At 42.2% G+C, this 22,589-nt stretch overlaps 2 protein-coding genes across 8 annotated transcripts in view; one reads left to right on the forward strand and one right to left on the reverse strand.

Annotated features, from left to right (window-relative positions):
* HVCN1 (hydrogen voltage gated channel 1) overlaps positions 1-1,866 on the forward strand; it is a 33,251-nt gene extending 31,385 nt beyond the window's left edge. For 3 of the 4 annotated variants that reach the window (XM_027566798.1, XM_027566797.1, XM_027566799.1), the window contains one exon: positions 1-301. In XM_027566798.1, coding sequence (XP_027422599.1) covers positions 1-66 — 66 coding nt within the window. In that variant the 3' untranslated portion in view covers positions 67-301. The other variant, XM_027566796.1, reaches the window with a different exon arrangement.
* The window catches only part of TCTN1 (tectonic family member 1), a 27,915-nt gene continuing 5,673 nt past the window's right edge, over positions 348-22,589 (reverse strand). The window contains exons 3-16 of one of the 4 annotated variants that reach the window (XM_027566791.1): positions 18,619-18,749; positions 17,390-17,535; positions 15,723-15,810; positions 13,783-13,892; positions 12,300-12,320; positions 8,011-8,154; positions 7,349-7,474; positions 6,867-6,952; positions 6,196-6,336; positions 5,023-5,061; positions 4,113-4,275; positions 1,911-2,036; positions 1,336-1,480; positions 348-443 (exon numbers count right to left, since the gene is read on the reverse strand). In XM_027566791.1, coding sequence (XP_027422592.1) covers positions 1,337-1,480; positions 1,911-2,036; positions 4,113-4,275; positions 5,023-5,061; positions 6,196-6,336; positions 6,867-6,952; positions 7,349-7,474; positions 8,011-8,154; positions 12,300-12,320; positions 13,783-13,892; positions 15,723-15,810; positions 17,390-17,535; positions 18,619-18,749 — 1,465 coding nt within the window. In that variant the 3' untranslated portion in view covers positions 348-443; position 1,336. Of the gene's footprint in view, positions 444-966; positions 1,481-1,910; positions 2,037-2,069; positions 3,011-4,112; positions 4,276-5,022; positions 5,062-6,195; positions 6,337-6,866; positions 6,953-7,348; positions 7,475-8,010; positions 8,155-12,299; positions 12,321-13,782; positions 13,893-15,722; positions 15,811-17,389; positions 17,536-18,618; positions 18,750-22,589 lie in introns of those variants that run through there. The other 3 variants (XM_027566793.1, XM_027566792.1, XM_027566794.1) reach the window with 3 other exon arrangements.

Below are 22,589 nucleotides of genomic sequence, written 5' to 3' on the forward strand. Positions count from 1 at the left end.
GAACAAGAAATTGAGAGACTTAACAAGCTATTGAGACAGCATGGACTTCTCGGGGAAGTGAACTAGATGCACGCCTTCTCCAGCTCAAAGGGAAGACCTGCCTCATGGGCTTGTGACAAGGAAGACAGCCGCCCCTCTGGGGCCATGTTGGGGAGAGATTTGGTTTGATGGCTTTGCCTCACTGCTGCCGGCTCGGATTCTGGGGGACACAGCCTTTTAGAGGCTCTATTTCTTCCTTGGTGTGACTGAGAATGTCCCACCCCACACTGTGTAACAAATGTATCATAAACTATATTTTCCTCACGTTGAACACTTTACTCTTGCTTGAAAATGAACAAGCTGGACAATTACTAGCCATATATAAAATTTAATCTCATCAAATGTACAGTTTTCACTTTTCACATGTATATTGAGGGATCAGTACATCCTTTCATATGAGCACTCTGAAAAACAAAAAAGAAAGCTATTTTAGCTATCAACACATTCTAGAAGTCTTTTACATGTCCAAGCTGTTCTAAATAGCTAACCACAATTTCCCCCTAGGAGGCCATTCTCAAGTACCCAGCCCCCTCCTCTGCATCCTCCAGCTTTTAGCTGGCTCCACCTAGTTCTGCCACCTGACAACATTTTCCTCAGTTACTGTACAATTAATGTATAAAATAAACTCTCTCCTTCCCTAGGGCCCTCCTACTAGATCCTTTCCCGCTTCAACTGCTTGGAATCACTTGGTGGCATCCCAGACCAGCCCACTAACTGGAGAGCAAGCTAGCTCCGGTGCCTGGCGCAGAAGTGGCAATTAGAGCCAAGACTCCACTGTAATTAACATGACATTTGGGGGAAGATCCCCTTGTGAGGCCTTGTCCTCTACTCGCATGATTTTAAACAATTTGCTATTTTTATACTCATTTCAGCAGGACCTGAAAAGGAAGAAAATCCGAACTAAAAATAATATTTTTAAAATAATTCTTTTTTTTTTTTTTAAATAACTCACTTTTAAAGCAGGGGATGAATAAACTGGATAAACCCTCAATGCCTGCACTACCTGAAGGCCTGTCCTCGTGTCTTCTCAAAAGTGCAACTTAGTTTCCACATATGACCTATGTGTTGAGGGTACTGGAACTGGCTAAGACCAGACGATGCCCCCTTCTAATGTCAGACCAAGTAGAATGACATTCCAGAAGGGAGACAAGAGGAGGGAAGTGAGAGGAGAGGAAGTGTGCTGGTCTGGGGGCAATCTCAAGGGTTATAATAAAGTGGAATGTCTCCGAGGGACCGTGGGCCCCACACGTGCTGAATTTTGCAGATACGGTATAGTTTCCTTATTTAACGACTTACATCAAACAAATGGGAAGAAGAAATTAAAGGGCAGCCTGGCGTTGATGGTTGGCCGAGCTCTGAAGCCTGCCTCTGCAGGTGCAGACACATCCACAAAAGTAACCGCAGTGGAAATAAGAATCGTCCTTTCATTTCCTGAGTTGGTCTGTAATACAAAATCAGAATAATGCAAGCCCTGCCCTCCAGTGGGTTATCAGGATAACAAAGATGGGACAGCTTCCATGCCCTTCCTCACCCAATAGCTGTCATTCATGAATCTGATAGGTACATGGAGGGCTCATCAGTCACTAAGTCAGAGGAGAGGGACAGTTTTCACTCAGGTTGTCCCTCACACACTGATGTCATTCATAAGTCAATTCTGACAAGAATTTTAAAGATCAAATCTAAACAAGAATGCAAATGTGAACAAAACCATTTTGTTCAGTGGAGGTTTTTCCTCTAAGTAAATGGTGACTGCTAAATTGTTTTAAGAATTCAGATTGTTTAATTATTATTTTTTACAAAATAATAAATTTCACCTATCACAGTTGAGTTTTGTCTGGCCTTGTGTCTTGTATCTTTAAAATTAGGCCTACCTCAGGAAAGGAAGATGAAATTAGCCTTGCAGTTACATTGACTATTTTGGCCTGTGGGTTCAATAAGGATCCGTATTTAGTCCACTTCACTTCTACCGTCAAAGCCACTGGGAGCTGGCAGGAATCCTGTACAATAATATGCCATTAGTCAATTTGAGTATTATACAACCTTAAGTCAAACTTAATCTGCAGTTCAGAGTTTTAATTATAAAATGTTTCCCATATTACAAAATGTTCTGAACAAGAGAATGAATAGACTCTAGAAGTTCAGATAAAAACAGCTTAGAAGCAGCATGTATTTTAAAAGTACTCAATGCTCCAAAAAAATTTTAACACCTAAAGCATAATTTTTCCAGCCCTTCCTGTTTCTAAAGAGACCAGCCTTACCTGGGAGTTGTACCCCCAACTATGGAGCTTCCGGGGCCCTGACAGGTCTAACTGCACCCACCCATTTACATCTACCTCAGAGATTCTTTAGGAAAGCAGTTGGCATGGGGGGAGGAGGCAAGGGAATACAGTATTTTTAATAGTCAGGAATTAAACCTCACTGCATATCATGTTAAAATGTACTTAGAGGAAATTCTCGTCCTTTCTTTTCGCTTATCTGATTTCATTGGTTGGCAATTAAGATGTTACCTTGGGGTATACAGGTGCTGTCTTAAGTTTTCAAAGAAGTTAACTCTGACTCTCAGTCGAGGGCACTGGTGCCACAGTGGAGCTGCCCAGTTCAGGCCTGGACACTGCAAGCTGGGCCTGAGACCTCTGCCCCAGGAGCTTTGTTTGCTCAGCCCTAAGGGGAACATGGGTGAAGGGGGCCTTCCAGACCTCTTTCCTGTCTTTACAGTTTCTTCAGCTGGCAAATGTGATCATGTTAAAGCTGCCCGATGGGGAGATGGAATTCCACTGGAGTATTCTAATTTTTGTGTATGTATGTGTGAAATTTTTCCACAATGAAAAGTTTTTAAAAATACATTTCTTTGGGGCATGCAAAGCTAGCATACCTGCTAAATTTGGTGCCGGCTGAAAAGGCAAGGGTGGAATTCCTTGGCTTAGCACTGTCTCTTAAGAAATTTGCAGGCTCAAAAATCCTTGTGAATATCCTGTCATTAGGAGAAGATGCAACACGAAGCTGGTGTCAGCTGAGCCCAGCAGATGCCCTCGTGTCGGCTCTGCCTAGAAGGCTGGGATGAAACCCGCTCCAGGCCCTCTCAGCTCCTGACTGGCACAGACCCCGGCAGTGCTTGTGTCCATGCTGCTGCCTATCCCGCCACAACTTATGTCTTCCCTTCTAAGGGAGAAGTAACAACTGGACATCTTAACCCATCTGCAAGAAGCTAGGAGCAATCTGCCTGGTTCACAGAGGCGGCAGAGCTGAGCCAAGACTTAGCTGAACCGCAGGAACTGAGTAATCACGGATCTCTACTGGGGACTCAGTGGGGAGGGTGGGATCGGAGCTAGTGAACTAGTCCTCACCCCACTGTCCCCATGCTATAAATGTGCTAAGCAGATAATGAGAGACCTGAAGAAACAGTGACAAGAAAAAGCTGGGCAATTAAAGGATAAAGATGGAGAGCACGCCTCCGCTGACGGGGCCGGCCCACACTCTGACTGCTGAGACAAAAGAAAAAGGTGGGCAGAAGAACCACATGTGATCTGGAACCTATTTGTAGGATGTCAATTTCCATTAAACTCTTCTGGGAACTTTAGAATTGAAAGCTCTCATGGGTGGAGTGCTTTTATAGACCAGGGAACAATGGATGGGACAGCTCTGCAGATGGGAGGAAGTCTTACTGAAACAGAACACTTCATCTATCATATCATGATACCTAGAGAAGACCTTGCACAACACCAACAAGGAACAGGATGGTGACTGGTAGTGGTCCCCATTTATAGAGTGACCACTAGGCACGATTAATATTACCCGATTTTAACTCTCAACAAGCCCTGAGGGCAGTAATACAGCTATGAGGAAAAAGAGGCTCAAACCCGTAAAATCGCTGGCTGAATCACTGCTAACTAGGGGCAAAATCAGTATTCAAGATCCAGGCCCATATGACAACAAAGTCCAAACTCCCACCCACAGCCACCCACTCCCTCAACGGGTGCCCCCTGCCTCGCCACTGCCTCTGCCTCCCCACAGTGAGAGGGGCAGGTGCACGCCGGAGACCACTAGCAAGTGGCCTTCAGCTTCTCCCGAGTTACCTTCACATGGGACGTCTGGGTGATGAAATAGACGGGCACCCAGTCCAGCACATCCTGGGCCTGGGAATTTCCAAAAGGGGCCACGTAGTCTGGGAAGCCCTGACCCTTTAGCAGGCTCTTCATCTTCTGCGCCACCAGCCGACATGTGAGAGCTTTGGTCAGTCTTTTGGCAAGGAGAATGAGGTCAAATGAGGTGATTGTTCAAACCTACAGTTTTTTCTTTTCTTAATAAATGTCAAGGTCATGTTTAATTATGACATTTCTCTAGAACACACAAAGTACTAAAAATAAGAAACAAGGACATCTGTCTCAAGGTATTAGCCATCTTTATGTTACATCTGCCAAATACCTCACTTTAATACAGTGTTGCTGCTGCTACTGCTAAGTCGCTTCAGTCGTGTCCGACTCTGTGCGACCCCATAGATGGCAGCCCACCAGGCTCCCCCGTCCCTGGGATTCTCCAGGCAGGAACACTGGAGTGGGCTGCCATTTCCTTCTCCAATGCATGAAAGTGAAAAGTGAAAGTGAAGTCGCTCAGTCGTGTCTGACTCTTATCGACCCCATGGACTGCAGCCCACCAGGCTCCTCCGTCCATGGGATTTTCCAGGCAAGAGTACTGGAGTGGGGTGCCATTGCTTTCTCCGTAATACAGTGTTAGTACCCATAATATCTCTGATTATAGAATATTGTACCTGCAGTGTTTTTTATTTTTACATTCCTCAACAATACACATATTCTATTTTCTCACTCTCCAAAAAGGGGATTATTTGAAATTAAAGTGTCTCTCACTTTGTGAAATTTTGGTTAGCCAGGGAGATGAATCCAAAACAAAGTCTCCCAAACTATATTCCATGGAGAAGCTCTGTACAAGAAGGGTTCCATGGCCAAACATTTGAGAAATATTACTTACCCATGTCCCCATTGAAGTACACTGACATTACTGAAGACTCTGAGAAGTGCTTACTTAGTAAGGAATCATGTTTTGAACTTTAATTTGGTGTTTCCCAAAATATTAAACCACAGACTTACCCTTGCTGACATTATGGAAATGTATCCCACAGAACCTCCTTTCAGAAATGCTAATCTAACACGATCAGAATAATGTAAATGGTGAATTTTGGTCTAACCAAAATGATGATGTAGATACCCTGGGGAGATATAAGGATGGGAAGCAAGTGGCCTGTCGGGTAGGGGACCAAAAGAGAAAGCCAGATCCTCACCTCCCATAGTGGGAACTCAAATAAACAAAGTCGTAAGAAAATAAACAAGGATCTGCTGTACAGCAAAGGGAACTACATTCAGTGTGCTATAATAACCTATAATGGAAAAGAATCTGAAAAGAATATAACTGAATAACTTTGCTATACACCTGAAACATTATAAATCAACTTTATACCTAATAAAAAAAATAAAAAACAAAAGTCATAGAACCAAAAAAATGAAGAAGCAGCACTATATATGGGTTATTTAAAGATCTGGGGACCAATTTTCAAAAACTCAACCATAAGAGTTGAAAGTGATTGCCTCTGGGACTCTGGGATAGGGAAAATGAAGGTAAGAAGTGCTGTCTTAAAAAAAAAAAAAAAAGTCCTGTCTTTAGAACAAGCCACACAGAGCTGTTCAACATGTTTGACAATAAAAAGATAAATAAAACATACAAAGCCTTGATATTTTTACTCTGCCATATCTGATAAGCAAAAAGGGTTTTAACAATTTCCCCTTGAATCATGACCACTAATAATATGCTAATGAGCTTATCAGCTGATGCAGAGGTTTGATTAAAATGGGAAGTGCTAGGTAACTAACAAGGACCTACTGTATAGCACAGGGAATTCTAATCAATACTCTGTAATGACCTATATGGGAAAATTAAAAAGAGGGGATATATGTATAATGACTCACTTTGCTGTATACCTGAAACTAACACAACATTGTAAATTAACTATACTCCAATAAAAATTATATATACATAAAGTGGGAGTACAGTGTGAGAACACAAGGAAAACAATGGGAAGAGTAAGAGTGTTTTTGTTTTTTTTGATCAATGAAAATAGGCTCCAACAGAAGCAAGTTACTCTCTTACCTGAGTTTACAGCCAGACTGCATGTTGTAACCAAATAATACTGGGGCCCGGATCCCCTCTGCTGCTAAGCAGTCTTGCTCAGTTGTACTACGAAGAAGAGTAAGTTGTCCATATCTATTTGTGGTCTGAATGATCCCAGACATTCACAGAAGGTTAAGGGAGTTGCCCGGTACTGAAGCAGCAGATTCTTAGGAGATGGTGTCACGTGTGTGACATGAGATTTGAGTGAGACCCAAATATCCCTTCTCTAGGCCGTGGGGATTTTGATAATTATTTCCCAGGAGAAGGAAAAATAGTTGTAACTGTTTTCCTTGATTAGGAGAGCCTCAGAAGAAAAATTCTCAAAAACTGGCCCTTCAAAATTAATTCCACATTTTCAAAACCACTAATTTAACAGTCTCGGTTTAAGTGTAAAATCAAATACCTCTAAACGTCTGTCAACCCTTCTGTCTGAAGGCTTTAACTGTAAGACACTGCCAGTCCCCTGGGCCACGCTGTCCCACCCCATCAGGCTCCACACAGCCCTGCCTGCTGTGCAGGCCAAGCCCTCCGAAGGCAGCTCTGGCCGAGACCAGCCTCTCCAGCCCTCAGGACCCTCAGCAATCAGGAGAAGTGCAGCCCACACGCATGGACAGGGAAATGAAGCTTTTCTACAGAGCCAAAAAGGATATCCCTTCTGCGGCTGAAATCCAGCAACTAACGGGAGCCCCACCACATAACCAGGGTTTCCACTGAGAGGAACTGGCTTTGCGTTTTGCTGAAAGACAGTGCAGAAATGCCCCCAAGCAATTCTCATTTTAATAAGGAAATGGCAGAGGGAAAATGAAATGGTTTTCATAATGAAATCTGGGATTACCAACCAATGAAAGAATTTCTCCCCCTACTCAGAACTATAAATATATCTGTGGAGTGTAGGAGTACATCATGCTGTATAAGAACAAGCTCACAGGGAGGAGAAGCTTATTCCCAAGTGGAAAAGACACAAGGACTCCGGCTGGATTTTGTGACAAGCTTCCACAGGCTACATGTGAGCCCTTTGTTCCGAACAAATGGTTGTAGTAATACTTCTAATTTGAGATTTTTTTCCCACTAATTCATGATTTCTTTATACTTGGCAATTATTGATACTTATATGAAAATTTATCAAGCTTACCTGAATAAAATAAATTTCAAACTTTTGCTGGAGTGGAACCATTGCACTGCTCACTGCTCCCAGAAGAAGAAAGAGATCAGCTTTTATTACCTCACCTGTATCTGTATATGTGAGGCTGTACGTCACCTAAAAACAAAAGGATACTTCAGATACATCTGTTCCCAATATGTTTCTGTAGCTGTATTAATAACTCACATTAAGAAAATATACATCTAGGAGGCTATCCCCTCCCACTTCTCATGCAGAGAGAGAAGCGTGTGTCTCCTGTCCAACCGGATTATGGGAGGTATTAGCTCAGCATAAGCCCCCACTGACAGGGGCATCTGAGCCTTTCTGTGCCCAATCACAGAAGGTACAAGTCAGCTGGCCTGAGCAGAATATAAGCAGCCTATCTCTGCAGATAAATGTGTTAAAACAACAGCAGTAGCAACAAATTATGATGTATGCTTATAAGTTACAAGGTTTGTGGAGAAAACCACATGTGATTACTTCAGGGACAAAGAAGTGACCTCTGATGAGACAGAATAAAGACAAGCAGGAGGCCAAGACAAGAAAAGCAATACCATCGGATGGGCCAGAGGGTGGCCAGTTACCCCTCAGGACCACACCTGGCTTGAGCAGGCCACAGACAGTGAACTTTCAAAGCCAAACTGGGTGCCTACCTCAAGAACGACGTTAGTGCAGATTTTAATATGCCCCGCCTCAACAACACCCTGCTTTGATACCCGCAGTATTTCCGTGTCTTCCAGTCGGGTTAGTGTTTTATTTAGAGACCGAATGACAATGGACTGAACCATGATAGGGACCTGCAAAGTAAAGTCCTGGGTTACCAAACATACACCTGAACAGAGGAAGTGAATGGGTAAAAATAGTGTAAAACTTGAAACACACCTCCACAGATACACTGCCAAGGAGGTAAAAGCAAGCTATAGAACAATACGCATACTAGAATTCCACACTTGCAAAAACACAAATATTTATTTATATGTAAATACAGGCACACATTCACATAGAAAATATCTGAGATGGATATAACCAAAATGTTAAGTGATTACCCCTGAAAACGTTCACACAAAAACATGCACACAAATGTTCACAGCAGCATTCATAATAGCCCCAAAATGAAAATAACCCAAATGTCCATCAACTGATGAATGAATAAATAAAAGGTGGTCTAGCCCTACAAAAGGATATTGTCCATAAAAAGAATCATCCATAAAAAGGAACGAAGCACTGACACATGCAACAAGGGAGATGAATCCTGAGAACACGGTGCTAAGTGAAAGAAGCCAGATACAAAGGACCACGTACTATATGATCCCATTTGCATGAAATGTCCAGAGTAGGCAAGTCCAGAGAGACAGAAAGTATATACAGTGGTTGCCAGGGGCTGGGGGAGAAGGCTGGGGTAGAATGAAGCATGATAGCTAATGAGCACAGGGTTTCTTTTTGGGGTGGTGAGAATGTTCTGGAATTAGATAATGGTGATGACTGCATAACCTTGCGAATATACCAAAACCCATTAAATTGTACACTTTAAATTGTAAGTTTTATGGTAAGTGAATTATATCCCAAACACACACACACACACCTCCCATGATGCCATCAAAGACACACGTACACTCTCACCTCCAACCACAGCTCCTACTGATAGATACACTTGCTCTCTACACGCACGTGCACATTCCTCACAGAGTCCCGGAATCCATCCTCCTAAACCCCCACCACGTCTCTGAATATGTGCTTGACCCAGTTTATACACAACTTCTACACACACCCTTATACACACAAGTACTCGTGGTGGGATCATGAGGAAGAAAAACACAAACAAATTTTTTTAAGCAGAATCAAGAAACCCTGGTTAGATCAACGCTACTAAAGGACATTTTTCACTTATGGCCATCGCCAGTGGAGTGATGGAGCACCAAGCAATCCTTTCAATGGCTTGAACCTCTAGATATTTTGGCCTCTTTGTATCATGAAACAAGTCTGACGTTTGCTCTAAATCTCTGCTCTTAGAAACCACTGTTTAGGAGGGAACTTGCATCTGTTTGTTTATATTGCTTTGAACTTTGCCCTCAACCATGTACTATGCTGATTATAATTCAAAATTACTAAGTATTTAAGCTGTCATTTTATAGGTAAACAAGTAGTTCTTATGTGTCTGTTCCCATGACCAAGAAGACCCACAACTCTCCCTTGATAGTCAAAGCTCTAATCCAAGAACATGATATTGTTCAAAAGCAAAGGTGAGCTGTCATGCGACAGAGCTGCAGGTTGGCAACTCCACTCACTACAAAGAAAGTCCTCTGCATAACAGGAGTTCCACGCTACCGGTTAATTAGCTATAGGGTAATTAGCTCTTAAGGAAGTCATCAAAAGATAACCCTGGATTCCTATATCTGAAATGCCCTGATTCAGCAATGATATACTGTGTTCCAAGCAAGCACACACCTTTCCATACCAGCCTCTGAAGAAGCCATCCCCGCGGTGTGTGGGTGTGACTGGCAGAAAGCGAAGGGCTCAGTTTAAATTAGCTTTGTAAAGACTGAGAGAGCAGTGTAAGCGCAAGAACTGCGCGAGGCTGTCACTGTGCATTCAGTCTCGAGAACAAAAATGGGAGGGCTGCTCTGGTTTCCTGAATGTCCTACTCAATCATATCCCATTCCCAAACTAACCACTGGCAAAGAACTAAAGCCCACTTAGCAACGAAACTACAGGGCCGTGACAATCTTTTGTTGATGGTTCAACAAATATTGACAATTCCAAGCAATCACAATGAGCTTCGATTAGTGGGAAGACTGGATCCAACTTTTATATTCCTGATCTTCTAACAGACTTTGGAAGCTGCATTTAAAAAAAAAATTTAGACACATCCCTGATATTAGGTGACGTCCTTCGGAGCTTTGATGCCACACAGATCTGAGCTGAAAGTCCCAGACTGCCGTGGCTTGACTGCATGGCCATAGGATATAAAGAAAGAATGTGTGCACAACTTCTAACCTGGGGCTTGGCACACAGTAGAGCTGGTCCAGTCATCGCTAAGAATAACGTCTCTGGAGCCAGATAGCGTGGCTTCTTATCCCAGCTCTGTACTCCCGTGCTGTGTGGCCTCGGGCAAACCAATTCATCTCTCTGTGACCCACGTGCCAGAGAGTGCCAACAACAGGACCTGCCTCCCAGGATCACTGGGACAACCAAAGGACTGCAGACACGCAGAACACCTGAAACAGCACCTGGCACACAGTATGTGCCTTTGAGTAAAGTCCCATTATTCCTCACAATAGGTCTTCCCTACTTGACTGAACCAATCCTTAGTCATTCAATTAACACCCAACCCATGAAGGGCCCAATACCTTCCACGCACGCCTTAGTACCAATGCTACATGGCGGACAGGGCAGCTGTCCCCACAGACAGTTCAACTTTGAATGGCACAATAAATGCACTTTTTAGGACTTCCCTGGCAGAATCCATCTGCCAATACAGGGGACATGGGTTCGATCCGTGGTCCTGGAAGATCCCACATGCCATGGGGCAACTAAGCCCAGGTACCGCAACCCTTGGGCCCATGCTGTAGAGCCCAGGAGCCGCAACAAGAAGCCACTGCAATGAGAAGCCCTCCGCACCGCAACTGGAGAGCAGCTCCTGCTTGCTGCAACTAGAGAAAGCCCAGGTAAGGCAATGAGGACTCGGCACAGCCAAAAATTTTAAAACACAAATAACTTTTTTTAAGTACTTTCTTAGTGATCAGAGGTATTTGAGAGCTAGTCTATTATATGACTCTCAAACTGGGTCCCTGGGAGCTGTAGTGTTCCTCACAAGGGGCCAGAAAGGAGAAAAGTGGGCAAGTTGGGCAGGTAAAGGGTTTCTGACCCACCTCTGCTCCTACCAGGGGCTTTGGATTCAATCGTATTACATACTAGGTAGGCTCTGCTTCAGATTTCACTTGAAGAAGCACTGTAACTAAAGTAAGTTTGAAAGCACCTTCACAGATGAGGAAATCCAGGACCACACACAGTAGTGTGGAGTCCAAGGTCAGACGACTATCCCTTTCCAAACGTCTACCTCACAAGTTTGTGTCCAGAGACGGAATGAACTCAGTCACAGCAGGTTCCGTGGTCTGCAGTGCTTCCTGCGCAACAGACGCCTTACCCAGAGCCGGGCCTCACATTATGTGCATTCTCTCCCTCCAGCCTTACGTCAAGCCTCTGGGGCAGACACTACCATCCACCCACTTGCGACTGGGGGGACTGAAGCAGGTGTCATATGAGAAAATAACAGCAAAGCTGACTTTTGAACCAAGGCCAGCCAAGGCTCTGGGAGCTGATGACAAGGTCAATGCCTTGGCCTCCTTGGGGACTGTGGTATTCACAGGGAGGAACAGGGTACAACCCCAAGAACAAGAACAACCCCACCATCTTTCTCTCTGACATAGCTGCAAAGAGACTGTAGCCTCCTGACCACGGCTCTCCAGGGCCATGGGCTGGGGCCATGGCTTTGACTAGAACCTACCTGCAACTCAACCCTGGAAACTATACTGACTGTGCTCATCTCCTACACAGGTGTGTACGTTCACTGGGCACAAGATTTCTTTCTATCTTCTACACTGGACAGACAGCATCCTGGGAGCTAGCCAGCCCTCCTGACAAGAGGCCAAGCAGATATCAAGGGATGCCCTGAAAGCACAGAGGCCAATCACGCCCCTTGTCAGTCAAGACACCTAGGCCATTTAAACATGAACAAGTGTGGACTACAAAAACTAAAGGAATTGGAAAGTCTAACCCTTTTGTGATAATAAAAGAATGATCTACTAAGGAGTTTCCCTATTTCATTTCTGCTTGCTTTCTGGCAAATGTTTTTGTTACTGGCAGTAAAGTACCCTTCCAGCTATAAGTGTATTCATTTCAAAGGGCTCTAAGGTAAGATGATGAGTCCATTAAGTATTCTTACCTCTATTCCTGAACCAGGCACCTAGATGAAAAAGAACAACAAATCTTGTTATGTGCAACAAAAAGAAGCACTGTTATTGCTTTTTCAGATGATGCATTAAAGGGCATATTCCTCTTATTAAAGACTTCTTAAAGAGAAAAACAATTTCCTTAATCAAGGCTTGCCACCCACATATTTTTGTATCTGTGTCATCATAAAAGAGGTAACTTTACATTTTCCTTCTATATTCACTTCCTTCAGACTGGGAGCTCAATAACACAGCCCAACAGAGCGTGTCTCGGGAAGCCTCCATGCTTCAGTGTAATTATCCAGTATTTTTCACATGGTCATCAGTGACATAACACTGTAGAGAAGACACAGCTCCCCTCCTTCTGGTCACTTGTGCTGTGCCTGTCCTCATGGGAAGGATACCATCGCCTGCCCAGGTGGCTCCACAGTCTCCTGGTCTTCCTGTCTCTAGCCCAAGCCCCCTGGAGGCCAAGCTCCTGACTCGCCAGCATGGCTGGAGCTCTCTTCCTGAAGGGCTCTGCCGCACTCCATTCCTGTCCCTACACCCCCAGTCCCACTTCTCCAACTACAAGAGGCCCTATTAGGCCAATGGGAGCTTGTGGGGAGGGGGTTGAGTAGACATGTCTGGGGGTGGGGGCTCTGGGATGAAAAGAGAATTGTGCCTGCATGCCTGGGGGACTGTTTACAGGACAACTGTGAGGGGCCACGTGCACTGGAAGAATTCACAGGCGTAGATGGCTGACTTCAAGGAAAGAAAGAGGGAAAGGGTGGGAAGAGGAAAAGCTAAAACTTGATTCTGAAAAGTGAAGTTCAGATGCCATGGAACCCCCCCCATCCCCTGCCACCATCACCACACTCCCCTCTCAGTAGAAGGAAATCAGAAGGGGATGGGGGCTTTCACAATAATCACATGATTTTTAATCACTGAAAAATGTCTTCTCCCCTTGCGACCCTCCATGTCACCCACCAAGTGGGCCAGTGGCCTCTCCCATCTATTCAGTTCAGGCTTCAGTCACCACAACCAGGAATAAAGGGCTGCTTCTCTTTCTCCAACAAACCTATTTCCTGTCCTTTCCTGGGTATTTATTTTATCTGCCAATCAGAAATATAACTTTTTGGTGCTAGTATGATCATTTCTGTGACAGACATTAGATGTTTTTATAATTCTGAAAGTTTTGGTTATTAATAAAGGCTTTTTTAATTCAGGAGACAGATATCAGTGGTTACCATCAAAATGAATGAATGCAAAAAAGAAAAAAATGAAAGCAAATTATGAGCTGACTATATAAAAATAAAAATTATTTTAAGTGATTATTTCAGTATCTTTGGTATCAGTACACCAAAGAACTGGAGAAGAAAAATTCTGAGTGTCAATCATGTACTGAAATGATTCTCTACTTGTCATATTTTAAAAGGGTACAAAGAACAGAAAATAAACCCAATGAATCGAGTTTTACCTCAAAATAATTCTTACCCTCAAAATTTTAGGGCTGCTGTAATAAGCCATGCTCAGGGTTTCCATTTCTTCACAATGTTCCAAATTTATCCTCCTGGTGCACTTAACAGCTTGGTTAACCAGAAATGCTGGAAATCATAACATTCCCAAGGAAAAAGGAAAAAAAAAAATTAAAAAGAAGAAAAATGTCTAAGAAATTGTAATCTAAGTAAAACTGCAAAGTTATGACATGTATACAATATGCTTCAGATAGAGTATAAAATGGAGAAGGCAATGGCACCCCACTCTAGTACTCTTGCCTGGAAAATCCCATGGATGGAGGAGCCTGGTAGGCTGCAGTCCATGGGGTCTCGAAGAGTCGGGCACGACTAAGCGACTTCACTTTCACTTTTCACTTTCATGCATTGGAGAAGGAAATGGCAACCCACTCCAGTGTTCTTGCCTGGAGAATCCCAGGGACGGGGGAGCCTGGTGGGCTGCTGTCTATGGGGTCGCACAGAGTCAGACATGACTGAAGCGACTTAGCAGCAGCAGCAGCAGAGTATAAAAAATTATTTTTCAAATATGTAATACAGTCACATGATTCAAAATTCAGAAAAAGATTTGAGGAGTTGTCTCCCTCTAACCCCTAACCCCCAGCAACCACCAGTCCCCTTCCCCAAAGACAGTCTGCATGAAGTTTCTTGTGTATATTTCTGGAAATATCCTATATTTTCAGAAAGTGTGTGTGTCTGTGTCTGTGTGTGTATACACACATACTCTTTTTAAAAGTATTTCTTTCCCCTTTTGGAAACAAACTCACAACATATATTCTGCCCTTTGTCTTTTTCACTGAGCAATGTATCTCGGAGTTCAGTCTGTCTTAGTATGAAGAGCTTCCTCCTCCTCTTTTTAGGGATAACTCGCATTCTATTACAGACACACCATAATCTATCCAACCAGTTCCCCACTAATGGAAGTTGTCTCCAGTTTTGCTCTAACAATGCTGCAATCTATCATTTTGCATGTGGGCCAGAGTTTCTGTAGGACCAACTTCTAGAAGTAGAGCAGCTAAGTTAAAAGGTATATTTGTCTGCAATTTTGATGTATGTTGCCCAAGTGCCCTTCACCAAGGCTGTACCAGTTTTCAGTCCCACCAGTGATATAGACAAGCGCCTACTTCTCCACAGCATTAAATTTCTTTACGCTTTGCAATCCATTAGGTGGAAACGGTATCTCAGTTTGGGTCTAAATTACACTGCTCCTACTGTGTGAGCAAGGTTAAGCCTCTTCAACAGAACACACTTCCCTTCATGTAGCAAGTGTTGCTTCCTTAGGCCACACGCTATCATCCACAGCTTAGCAGGCTTCTGCATAGTGAGGCTGGCTAAGGATGGGGGAGCCAGGCCTATTGCCTTCTGCTGCCAAGAGCGGTTACTCCACAGAGTCTATGATGCTCCTGAAGGAGAAGCAGGACCCATGGGAGGCAGCTGCATGGGTTGCATCCCTGCTTCACCACTGCCTGAGTAAGAAACTAAACTCATTTTCTCAGTTCCTCATCTCAAAAATGAAGATAACCCTCCCTGAGAGGACCATCGTGAGAATCAATGGGAAAAACACAAGCAAGCGCTTAACACCACACCCAGCACACAGTTAATCAGTGTTAGCTACTGACAAACTTTCGCTCCAGTGACAAAAGAACTTTCCAACAACCTCAAGAGTTAAACAACTGAGTGGGCTGATTGCAGGTAGTGAGTTCCCCATCACGACGAATGCTCAAGCAGTGACCACCGGTGGCAGAAAAGATTCTGGCACCGGGCAGGGGTGAGGCGGAGGGACTGAACTATACAATCTTTGAAGTGTTGTTCAACTCTAAGACTCTGTTTCTAGTTACAAAGTTTGTTTATTACGATTGCTATAAATTTAAACTAAGAGCGAACTCTGTTTGCAGAGAAAAAGAAAAATGCCCACTCTCTTACCTGCAGGGTTATTATCAGTGCAGAGAGATGATGTAAGGGGAGAAGGAAATCTCAAAAATGAATCTGAAGTCTGCAGAGGAACCCCATACTGCAAACAGAACAACCAACAGCTGTCAGGGTGCTACTCAGGCATCCGTTCAACACTCACTACACAGCTACTACGTGACCAGCAGCACTGCAGGGATGGTTAAAGAATAGATGCGGTCCCTGCCCGCAGGGAGCAAACATCTAGCTGCCCCACCCTTTTCCTTTTAAGGCTGTGTGTTTCTGTGTATGCATGTTACAGAATTTGCAGGCCTGTTTATTCTAGGCTATTCTACTTCCATCCCACTGGAAGGTTATCTAAGAGGCTGACACAGGTGCAGCAAGCGGGGAACAAGCCCTCTCCTTCACTAGAGCTGGGAGAATAAACTCCTGCAATCTTTCTGGAGGGCAAGCTGGTATTGGTATTTTAAATTTCCATTCATTCTGACCAAGTTAACCCATTTATAGGAACATACCTTATGGATTTAATCGGACAAAAAAATATCTATAAGAATGCTTACTGTGGATTATTTATAACAGCAAAAACTTGAAACGAATGTCTATTAGATAGTGGAATGGCTCCGTAATAAATAATGACACATCCCTGGAAGGAATACTCTGTATCAGTAAAATGCAGCTCCAACTCTGGCTCCTTCCTATACCCATGTTTCCCTCAACACTTCAATGGGGACTTCACTTAAAATGAAGCATCCTTCCCAGGGTTGTGTACAGTGACGTCTGAAGAGCTCTGCCCAGTGCCTGGCAGCTGGGAAATGCTCCAGAAATGGCCACTTTTATAGTGACGTGGGAAGATGCATAAAATTGATCATGAATAAAAAAGGAAATTTATAGCACAATGTGGATAACTAGAAATTTCATTTCTGCACAATATTATACGTATATTTTAGTAGATGCATTAAAAAACCGGGAACATACACCCATCTGTTAAGTGATTTTCAGTGTGCACTGTTTATTTGTTTTTGGCCAAGCCACATGGCTTACAGGCTCTTCTTCGCCCAACCAGGGACTGAACTTGGGCCATCTGCAGTGGAAACGTGGAGACCCAACCACTGGCCCCCCAGGGAACTTCCTTGCAGTGTGCTTTGGTTTTAACTGGACATGGGGGCCTTTCCATTTTTACTTCCGTGCTTCTATGCCTTCACCTTTTAGAACTAGCACAGGTTGTTTTATACTTCTCTTTTAAAAAGATGCTTCCAAAAATTATGACATTTAGTCAAAGTTAACACATATTTAAAGGCTTATGAAGGGATGGATAACAAATACCACACATCTTCCCAAAGTCTGTAAAACTACACACAACTCTGAGAAGAGGAGCCGGCCTCCAGCCTATCCACTCTGTTTCCAGCAGCATCTCTCAAGCACTTTGCTGCATCTTTTGAGGTAGAGAAGAAAACATTCTGCAGAGACAAATGAAAGCTTACCAGAAAATATATGCCTCAAAACTCTATGTTAGAATTCAACTACTCAATTTTAATTTTCATGATTTTTGATCTACAGGCACAAACATTGTTTCTTGGTTTATAATATCAATTCTGTGTCCCAGGGAAGCTAGCTTACTGGGAACATACTTATAAAAACAAGATATTTATGACAGGATGAGTGGATTTAAGTTCCTGGCTCACCTCATATTTTGCAGTTTGGGGAGCATCCAGTCTGGTTGAAACATCTGATTCTGCATTCAGTGAAAAACCATCAGGTGCTTTCATCAATTTATCAAAACTACTTTCATCAGTCACTTCTGGATTAATAAAGGATAATGCAGGTTTATCTGTTTTTAGAAAAAGTATTTTAAATCAGTATAAAATATGATATGTATAGCATATACAGTATACATAGTATTTAGGAAACAATCTTTAGTAGCAGTAAGGCTGCTGTGGAAACATTTAAATGTCTCTACATATTCACTTCCTCCAAGATTTCTGGAATCTTATTAAACAGACTCCCCAGGCATGGCCTCTTTCTCTACTATGGAAGCAAGAGTTTCTAAGGCCTGCAGGTAAACAGCACAACAGAAGCCAATACTAATCAATCTCTCTCTCCAGTCCACGGACTCATAAACTGCATAAACCTCTCAGGGGCAACTCTCTCCAGATGGCTAGGGGAATGAAAGATCCTGTTTCTACCGTCACACAGCCACCTCCGAAGCCCAGGAGATGATGCGCTCTGTGCGTGAGAGGTGGGAGGAGGAGGGAACAGGCTGGTTATGTTCACTGGGCCTGCTACAGTGACTGACCGGCCATTACTGCAGATTACAAACCACAGAGCATCCACCTAAATTTTTAAGTGCAAGGGCACAAAACCAAAATATAAAGACATTCGGAAAAGATGATAAAGTTTAATTGATAAAACCATGAATGTGTCTCTGATCTTGATAATGGTTTATACATTGGAACTAGACATCTAATTGAGCTAAATGCTCAGATAAAAATAAAGATCCTGTTTTCATGCAAATACCCTTAGTAAAAATAAAAGAGAAAAAAGGAAATTGAAACCAAAGCTGAACCTGACTCTCAACCATTAAATCAGGAGGAAATGCACGCACACACACACACAAATAAATCTAGATTCTTAGGCATGTCTACATTCTATAAACACCTTTGAAATAAAATAAGAGAAATAAAGCACGAGATTTCAAAAGACAACTACAAAAGCACAATTAAAGAAAACGCGCATAGCCACAGGTTTATCAAGTTACTTGCAGTTATCTGTGGAATGGTCTCAGGATAACCTCTAGCCAAACCATAGAATAACTGCTTTAAATCTAACTTGATGTGACATTTTTCCATAAAATAACTTTTAAAAGAAAAAATTTGCCAGAGTTTCACACAGTATATCAATATCAAATACTTACAGTTTGTAATATGAACACAGAAAACAGATGGGTTGATCTGGTCGACAAGTTTAAATACTCTCTGAGGTGGGTCTGCTGTAAAATTCAATGAATAGACAGCTGCTTTTTGACTACAAAAGTGACTATCACCCCTGAAAATTAAAAAAATAATAATAAGACAAAGTTTTAAGGCACAAGCACACAATCTTAGCAAGATTATTTTAGAACTGTCAGATGCTTGCACTGTACTAAGTTAACTACATGGAGGATATTTATGAAAGTGTGATGTGAGAATTGAATCCACTTTTATTTAGTTTATTCAGTGTTAAAATGTTCAGCATTTTAAACTTTTTCCTCTAACAGTGAAAATATTAAGACAACTAGAATAACCTTTAAGGAAATCTTGTCAAGTATGGAATACAGATGAGAAATGATTTTGATGTAAATGAACCTTGCATACTCTGATGGAATATTAAATTATATAAAATTTTGCAGAACTTCAGACTGTTCATAAGTACCCAGAATGGATCCAAAATTCCTGTCTTTAGAATAAAGCTGTCTTCATAAATGAATGTGAAAATGAGAAAAAGTAACATCATCTGTAAGTCTGGGGCTTGGAAACTGCGGTATAGTCAAGTCTTCAACCAATCCCAGACTTAACAAACCCTAATCAATTTGATATAGATACAGACATGGTTTAGGGAGATCCAACAAAAATGAGATCATATTACATACCACTTTAAGGCCTTTTCCCACTTAATATAGAGTGCCCAGTAGTTCCCATATCATCAAATGTTTTCATATTATTATATGGTTTCGCTGTATACCAATTTATTAAGCTACTCCCAATTTTTTTTAACCAATCCTCTACCGTTGACCTAGGCTGTTTATAATTTCTCCTGATTATATATAATGCTTTAGTGACACCCTTGTTCATACATTTGTATTAATGTCTCCAGTTATTTCCTTAGGCAATATTTCCTGAAATAGAATTGCTGGGTCAAAAGGTAGGTACAAAATTTGAGGCTTCTGAGACTTACTACCAGAGTGCCTTCCAGAAAGGCAAGATGCAACCTTACCAACATTGTAGTAACAAGAGCACCTATTTTGCTGTACTCTTGCCAAGACTGCATGTTATCAGTTTTTACCGTTTGCTAATTTCATGGGCAAAAGCCTATTATCTCATTGCTTTAATTTGAATTTTCTCTTTTACTAGTGAGGTTAAATATTTTTCCATAGGGTTATTGCTCACTGGTATTTCTTCATGAGTTGATTAATTTTTATGAGAAAGTTTGTCTTCTTGACTTCTAAGAACCCATATCAAGAATCCCTTCTGAGTGTTAGAAATACTTCTTCCTAGTTTGTTAATCGTTCAGTTTTATAGTGTTTTTTTTGTCACACAGAAGTTTTTTTTTTACGATCATCATTCCTCTTTTAATTGAGGTATGATTAACTGATTTTTTAAAATAATGAAGTTGTCAACCTTTTCTTTTATAGATTGCCTTTGGGTTTATCTTAAAAGACATTACCCAGGACTTTCCTGGCAGTCTAGCAGTTAAGACTCCCCACTTCCATTGCAGGAGGGATGCATTCAATCCCTGGTCAGGAAACTAAGATCCTACACGCTGTATAGTGTGGCCAAAAAGAAAAAAAGACATTTTCCTAACCCAAGATTAATAAATATTCACATATATTTTTTATTCATTAATTTTTTTAACATTTCACTCTTCTACCTGTTGGTAATTTACTTCAGTGTAACATTATGAAGCAGGAATCTAATGTTAGTTTTTCAATAATCATCCTGCATCATTTACTGAATGATCCAACCTTTACTCCACAGATGTGAAATACCATGTTTACAATAAATACCATGTTTACATTAAATACTTAAGTAGAAAAAAATACTTTAAGAAAACTGGCTGGTGTAAAATCAGTACACACAACTGATTTTTGGCCTTCCTATTCTCTTTCAATGACCTACTTATCCATAATGAATTAATACACATTATATTCAATATTATAGTGTTACAAATGCTTTAAACCTAGTAGTTTGCTCTTCTTATTCAATAACGTCTTGGCTGTTCTCATCTGTTTATTCTTCCAGATGAATTTTAGAATCATTTTGACACATTATCCCTCTCCCATCTGACTGGAATTACATTATAACAAATTGAAATGTATATGTAAGTAATGATTCTACCCATCCCACTACACAGATTATATCTCTCCATTTATTCAAATGTTTTATGTTTCATTATATCTTGAAGTTTTCTTCACATAAATTCTGAATAGTTAAGTTTAATTCTATGATGTTGTATTTCTTTTGGTGTTATGATTAGAATCCATTTCCACTGTATTTCTGGAATGGGTATTGCTGGGGGATTGAATTATTTTGTAACTGGCCTCTTTTCCAAATGCTCTGTATAGTTCTAATGGTAAATGAGTTGCTATCATGGGCATAAAGAGTATTTTGGAAAAACCATGAGTAGTATAAATAAGAAAAGATCCAGCACTGAAAATCTACGAGTCATACTGGGCCTTAAATGACGAGGAGGAGTCAGACAGAGAGGGAATGGGAAGCTAATCCAACTGCAAGAATGGCATTGGTCAAGGATGGGTACTGTACTGATGGTGTTTAGAAACAGAGTACCAAAGCTGCGTTGGACGAAGGATTCCAGATGGGGTTGCTAGGAAATAAGATGTGAGAGAAGCTGGGATGGATATGAATTCAGGTTATGGATTCCATAGGTAATGAGAGTTCTCGAAAGTTCGTTAGAAAGGGAGTGACAAGAGGAGGCGTGAGCTTATGAGGAGGAAGGGAGCAGGAACGGACAGACGTGAGGGCAATCATGGAGGAAGATTCAGCAGAATGGGACTCTTGACCCTCCCCTTCCAGTCAGCAGCGCTCTAATCCTGTGCAGTGAATCAGCACTGCATCCGTACATTTCTCTCTAGTCCCACCGGCACAGCCTTCTGGGTGAGAGCCTTCTTGGTTCCCTGCCACCAGGCCTGGCCCCTGGGAGCCACTGTCCATGCTGCTGCAGAATTTATTAAATTGGAGATCTGATCCCCTCACTCCCCAGCCTCCTGAAGAAGCCAGGAAAAATCCAAACCCCTCAGCATACACACAAGGCCCCTCAGGACTTGACCCCTGCCCTTCCCCACACTCCTCTGGCTCCAGCCTTCCTCAGCCATGCTGAGCTACCTGCAGTTAAGGCAGCAGGCTATACTCCTTCAGCCCCAGGAATCTGCCATGTGGCTCCCTCGGCCAGGAATGCCCTCCCTAATTCCATGCTGACCAACTTCACTTGTCCTTCAGGACTCAGCTCAGCTACTTTTCTAGAAAGACCTCCCTAGTCCAGCTGTCTGGGTTACAGGCCACTCTCTCAGTTCTCCTAGAGTTTGGTGCAGAAACTGCCATCCACTCGTTTGTCTCCCTTACTCAATGAGCTCTTTGAAGACAGGACCATGTCTCACTTGTCTTTAAATCCCTGGCACTGGCACACAAGAGGTGCTCAAGAAAGGTATGGTGAACTGTAAGAGACAGCTTAGCCGTGAGAAGGCAAGGAAAAGGCACAAGTCAGGGGAGCCTCTAGGTTTCTGACATGGGTTTCTGCCTGAAAGAACAATGGTAGAGAAAGTCAAAGGGCTACTCGAGGGTCAGTTATTCATTCATCCATTCAACTCACTTTTAATGAAGGCCGACTACATGGTAGGAGCTATCCTAGGCACTAGGGATAAATGACATATAAAAGAGATAATTCTTACTCTCAAGAAGCTTACATCTAATGAGGGGAAAAAGACACTAATCCACTAATCTTAATGATAAATTTATAATTTTTTGAATGGTAAGACTAGTTTATGACAGTTCAGTATATGTAAATAAACCTTCTATGAACTGGAATCTACATAACAAGAACACCCAATTAATTAGGACTATTAGTTTTCATTATTTCTATACTTCATATTTAGGAGAAGGCCACAAGCAAATC

The sequence above is a fragment of the Bos indicus x Bos taurus genome, chromosome 17 (assembly GCF_003369695.1).
Source record: "Bos indicus x Bos taurus breed Angus x Brahman F1 hybrid chromosome 17, Bos_hybrid_MaternalHap_v2.0, whole genome shotgun sequence".
Taxonomy (NCBI): Eukaryota; Metazoa; Chordata; class Mammalia; order Artiodactyla; family Bovidae; genus Bos; species Bos indicus x Bos taurus.